The sequence below is a fragment of the Lissotriton vulgaris genome, chromosome 2_1 (genome assembly GCF_964263255.1).
Source record: "Lissotriton vulgaris chromosome 2_1, aLisVul1.2, whole genome shotgun sequence".
NCBI lineage: Eukaryota > Metazoa > Chordata > Amphibia > Caudata > Salamandridae > Lissotriton > Lissotriton vulgaris.
Window position 1 is genome coordinate 187,070,745 of NC_141687.1, and position 5,567 is coordinate 187,076,311.

At 44.0% G+C, this 5,567-nt stretch overlaps 1 protein-coding gene across 1 annotated transcript; it reads left to right on the forward strand.

The window, feature by feature from the left end:
• The first annotated feature begins 630 nt into the window (after positions 1-630).
• Positions 631-3,394, forward strand: LOC147729814 (C-C motif chemokine 4-like). Its single transcript, XM_086958506.1, has 3 exons — positions 631-714; positions 1,201-1,315; positions 3,307-3,394. Exons 1-3 carry the CDS (start codon positions 642-644, stop codon positions 3,392-3,394), a joined length of 276 nt encoding a protein of 91 aa, XP_086814632.1. The 5' UTR covers positions 631-641.
• The last annotated feature ends 2,173 nt before the right edge of the window (positions 3,395-5,567 follow it).

Sequence of the window (5,567 nt, forward strand, 5' to 3'; positions counted from 1 at the left end):
GTCGGCCTTAAAGGGCCTCCTTCCTCAGTGAGAAGCAGCTTAAGTCGTACTGCAACCTGAGCACGAGTTCTAGGTCTGGGAATACCCATAATACTCAGAACATCTCACATGGAAAAAAAAAAAGGCACGGTGGGATCTTTCTATTAAATTCAGCCACTGGTAACTACTTGGTGCATCATCCAAATTCATCCTTTTTTTCACCCACTAAGCCACTCCAGCCATTTGCAATTCAGTCTTGGGTGAGAGGGGTCAGAAAATTAATAAGAATAGGCAATGCAGAGTCTGGCTGAGAGTCAGAACACAAGCTGAGCCATCCATCAGCCTGTCCAGTTTTCAGTGTTTATTTTGTTGTGAATTTCAGTGGTATTTAATGTTTGATGTGTCTTTCTTCTAGTCTGGATGACGGAGGAGAGAGTGATGGTAGTAAATGGGAAGGGCAGCATTTTTCAATTCTCGCCTAGGGCGGCAAAAGACCTAGAAACGGCCCTGATTGTAAATCACTCCTGCCCCCAATCCCACCCTCAAGAACCTCCAGTATTCTGCTCATATATACAGGTGGGGACGAGCAGAGAGACCAGTCAGCCGCAGCTCACACATAGAACACGTTCTGCTCAGAGCTCAGTCCCAGACCAAAAGCTGCCATGAAGCTCTCCCTGGCTGCTGCCTCTGTTCTCCTCCTGGCTGCCTTCTGCTCTGAGCTCCTGGCTGCCCCTGGTGAGTGCTGGTGCTTTCACTCTGTACTGTAAGTTGCATGTGCTGAAAGTCTGGGTCTTAAAGTGCTATCCACGCTCAAACTTTAGGCTCTTGGACCTCCTATCAAGAGACTTGATTGCTGTTTAATCTGCAGGAGCATCGAATGCAGGCAGAATTACAGAACACCCACAGTGGATATGAACACTTGGTCAGAACACACAGAATGCACTAGGATGTAGAGCAGATTGTGTGTGTATGCGTGTGCGCCCTTGTGTGTGCGCACAAATAAGATACTTGTATGAATTAGAATCGACATGGGGCGGGATGACGCAACAGGAGAGAGAGGTATTACTGCTATTTGGGGATTTTCACAAGTGTGGGACCACTACTTTCGGCCAGGGAGGAAGGGTGGTCACTGACATGGTGAGGGCATCGCTACTTATGCTCTAGATTAGCAATGGGTGGGTGTTCTCCAACTTTTACACCTCTGGTTTTCCTCTTCTACAGCCGGTGCAGATTCCCCAACCTCCTGCTGCTTCTCCTACGCCTCCCGGAAGATCCCACAGAGCCACGTCCAGGATTATTTCTTCACCAGCAGCCAGTGCTCCATGCCAGCAGTGATGTAAGTTGCCTAGCTTATTGGGTCACGTCTTTCCAGCTTTCCCCCATTTTGTGGTGCAAGCCACTGTACTAGAGTACTAGTTCTTTCAGTCTGATTCCACACTTACTAACTCTGAAGTGGTCATTGAAGCTCTCACCAAGTCTTCCCAGTCCTGCAAGATCAGGCCTAAATGATCTGAATTGTTGGTTTGAAACTGAAAGTCTTGATGCTGAGCAGGCTTAGTTCACATGCCCCCACCCCACAATATAGTTCAGTAACATTGACCCTCCACCCTTGTCTTTCCAGCGTTAATAGGAAAGCCCTAACAGAGAACACCATCTCTCCAGTTGGAAATGATGTAAATATTTGCCAATATTGGAAGATAACTGAATGTTTGATGCACCAGCTCCACACGCCTACCAGTTTCAAAATATAATTGTATGTGTGCCATTTCCATATTATATTTCAGTTTGTCAGGTTACAGGATAAGTTATCCTTCCCTGGAGCAAGTAGAATTATTTCTATGACTCTAACATATAGATGTATAGGTTAATGTTTAGGAGCTACTTTGTATATATCCCAGATTTGGTGCTGCTAGGAGCAACGCACCACAGCCATGTACTAGAACATGCCCCATTGAAGCTCTGCTAAAGCACTGTTATTTAAGGCATTGTTTGTCAATTGAAAGGGCATTGTTGGCTATCTGAATGATCTTGACTTCAAGACATCTTTCCAATCATTGAAGAGGAAGCAATGGTACCTTGATAGCCACAATGAAGAACCGCCAATATAAGAATTTCCAAACCCAGAACCTTAAAAAATGAATGCACTGCGAATAAATGGAGCAAGCACATACGAACAGGTTCCTCGACTCTCTATAGGCTCAACATCACATCTTTGCTGGTAGTTTACCCGTCATGGCACAATGCTCCGAGCGCACCCCAGGGATTCACAAACTACAGACCTGCTCAGCCTGGGCAGTGTCCTGAGGAATTCTTTCTGGGTGAATAAAAAAAAAACACTCTTCTGGTGCCACTAGTGACCACCAGGCTGCAGGATAGCATGGCCTCCTTCAGCATCACAAAAGACATTCAAGACTCTGAGCCTTAAAATGTGCCCACTATTCACATTTCAGGCCTCCTGCTTTCCCATTTCATGGTTATGTGTCTGCCTCAGCAACTTGTATCCTTACAAGGACTCAGATGCTTGTACCATGGAAGAAGTGAAGGGAGCTGCAAAGAGCATGGGCCTCATTTATGAGCAATGACGCATCGCTGCGTGAAAGCAGCGATGCGTCACTTCTCAGTGCGCGCTCCTTGCGACATTCCTGATGCGTCATATTTAATGTGTGATGCATCATGCCGCAAGGAGTTACAGATACGTCAGTATTTCTGACGTATCTGTAAGCGTAAAAGTGACGCACAGCCTCATAAATGAGGCCCCATATATTTAGGAAGTACTTGGGCAGTGCCACCTTGGAAGAAGCCTGTGGACTTGTACAGCACAGCACAGTGAATTCTAAAGAGATACAGGGGCTAACATGCTAGTTCTGGAGTTCCAATAGGATAACACTATTGTTTCAATATCGTAGTAGAGTGATACTAAGGATAAAGTGATAGTCTCTGTTGTCATGGTGAGGTGATATTGAGGATAGAGGGATCATTTTTGTTTAACATCTCTTTATTAAGCACAGACAAAAGGAACATACATGTCACAGCGTGAGAAAACAATGGCGATATGGCCTCATTGGCTAACTTACATAACATAGTATCGAGAGGGATAATTTTTGATGTCATGGTGAAGGAACAGTGAGAACACAGCAGCCTTTTTTGATGCTGTGGGGGAGTAGTATTGGCCACACAGTCGTATTTTCTGGTGTCATAGTGCTTTGAGGTTATAACAAAAATATTTATTTTGTCCTATCGCACAGGTGTATCAAGTCAACTAACTGGTGGATTCTACTTTTGTGTTCCAGTTCCACGACCCCGCTAATTCCTCTCTGTCTCCCACAGATTCATCACTAGAAGAGGACGTGAGGTCTGTGCAAAGCCAGAAACCCCCTGGGTTCAGGACTATGTCAATGATTTGGAACTGAAATGAGAGGCAGGAGGTGCCCCACTGTTCATGACCTGGCAGCAATTTACAGTGATTCCTATGGAAACTTCAGAGATTGAGTGATGACTTCACTTCCGGCTGGATACACCATCCATGTACTATGTTCATGGTCATCAAAATGTCCTTCATTGATAGGCAGAACTTAAATATTTTATTTTAGGGCTGGCACAACAAACTATTTATTGACTATCTGTCATCGATCCTAAATAAGCTCAAACTATGTGCTTCCTTCTTTTGTTATGTAACGTGTATAATGAAAAAGGTCACCTGTGAAGGATATTCAATCATTTTGTCATCATAGAAGCCAAAAATTAACTGAGCGATAATAAAAATATTTTACTTACACACTGATGTTTTCTTATTGGTTAATACAATAGTTATGGATTTACGAAATAGTATATGTAGTATTCAGCTAAATACATAATATTTGGTCAAGTATGTGGCCAAAGCTGAATAGTTATTTTTTTTAAAAATAAAGCTTAAATCCTCTTATTTTCACATATGCGCATGAAAAGATATTATAGTAAACTACTAGAATAAAAGTGAACTTACATTTTTTGAATGAATGCTTTATTACTAATGCATTCTCATTATGAAACATCTCTTTCAGAAAATGTATTAATCTGGTGCATACAGAGGGTCTTTCCCTGACCCCCATGGACACAACTACTGACCTCCCCCCACCCCCCACTCCCTCCAGCATCATCATCTTTGCACTAACTTATGCTAAGGAGGGCTTCTTTGGCCAATCTTAGAAACAAGTCTTTCTCACAGTAGAAAAGCACTGAATGACTTTCTCATCATCAGTACTACTGACAAGTAAGAAAAAAAATAATGGGGCTATTTTAGAAAGGGTTGTGGGACCAAATAGGAGAAATCATTTGCCTCTCTCGAGTTAAGGTAGACAAGAGCGATCTGAAGCCATCACATCAAGGTCAGGGAGGGGATCTCAGTCTCCCTGGCAAACCATCTCCAGCAGTAATTCCACCAGGAATCATAACCACATCTTGGGGTCATCCCGGTGCTTCCAAGCTGCATGCACCTTCCGGCATGGACCACTTGTTACAACGTCCAACTCTTACGTCGAAAGCTTACTTGGTAGTGAGATGCTCCACAGACCTTCTCTGTACTTCCTCAGACATTATGTAGCATGCATCCATTTCTGTGCCCAGACTTGTTCAGTGCCCTGGCGGTGACAAATGAAGAACGGCTTTGTATGGTAGTGATACTGGCAGCCAGAGATAGCATATGGTGGGCACAAAGGACGAGCTGGGTCTGGTGTTTAGTGACATGTTGGCATAACGTTTTCCAGACTACCCAATTACCCCAATAAGAGCTGTAATTCCATTATTAACATACATATGCAAGTTGTTGCTGGCAGACATCACATCTTCTGACATGCCCATTCCCATGTCCTTTTCTGAGTAAGGCAAGAGGGCAATGTTGATATCAGTATCAACTGGCAGAAGTAGTGTGATAGTGTGTAGTACACAAAATGCCATGACACTCTTGAAGCCAACATCTTGGGAGCACACTACATGTCTACCAGACTCCCAACGTGTGACATAAGGAATGTAAACATCTGTCCAGTAAGGTCTCTGGTGTTTATGTGTGCTCGGATACACCTTTGTTGAGGTGGTAATCAGTACTGTCTAGAAGCTGTCAAAGGATAGAGGGTTGCAGGCTGCTCATTGCTACCTGCTAGGCATGGCTATGCAATATTGTACGCTTTCATCGCCTAAAGCGGTTTGGTTAAGCATGTATTCTGGTGTGTGCATACCCATGTTTTGTTGTTTATGCAGCATGTGTTTGCCGCTAGGCGCTGTGAGTGGGTCATGCTCGATTCACGTGCCTATACCTTTGCATTAGAGGTGACACTCGCCAAACAGCTACGTTGTCAGTCTTCATCCTGCAGCGGTGCACAAGCATTGACTGCCAGAACCGGATCCTCTCATTTGTTGAGTCACTGATATATGGTCAGATACATGCTTGAGTTCTCTTCTGGTATCACACATGCCTTATTCATCGATGGATTCCAACGGATAACCGATGTTTAATGGGTGTTGGTTGCTGCATTGGTGCATGTGTGCTGCTATGCCACAGTTCATGGTTGCATACTTCTGCAAATTACTTTTCAAAAGCTGGAGTAGGCATCAAG

Bases quoted from the DNA above. Each gene is read 5' to 3' on its own strand.
- LOC147729814 (XM_086958506.1), top strand. From the start codon at position 642: ATGAAGCTCTCCCTGGCTGCTGCCTCTGTTCTCCTCCTGGCTGCCTTC. The intron at 715-1,200 runs GTGAGTGCTGGT...CCTCTTCTACAG, and splicing joins TGAGCTCCTGGCTGCCCCTG to CCGGTGCAGATTCCCCAACC. The intron at 1,316-3,306 runs GTAAGTTGCCTA...TGTCTCCCACAG, and splicing joins TGCTCCATGCCAGCAGTGAT to ATTCATCACTAGAAGAGGAC.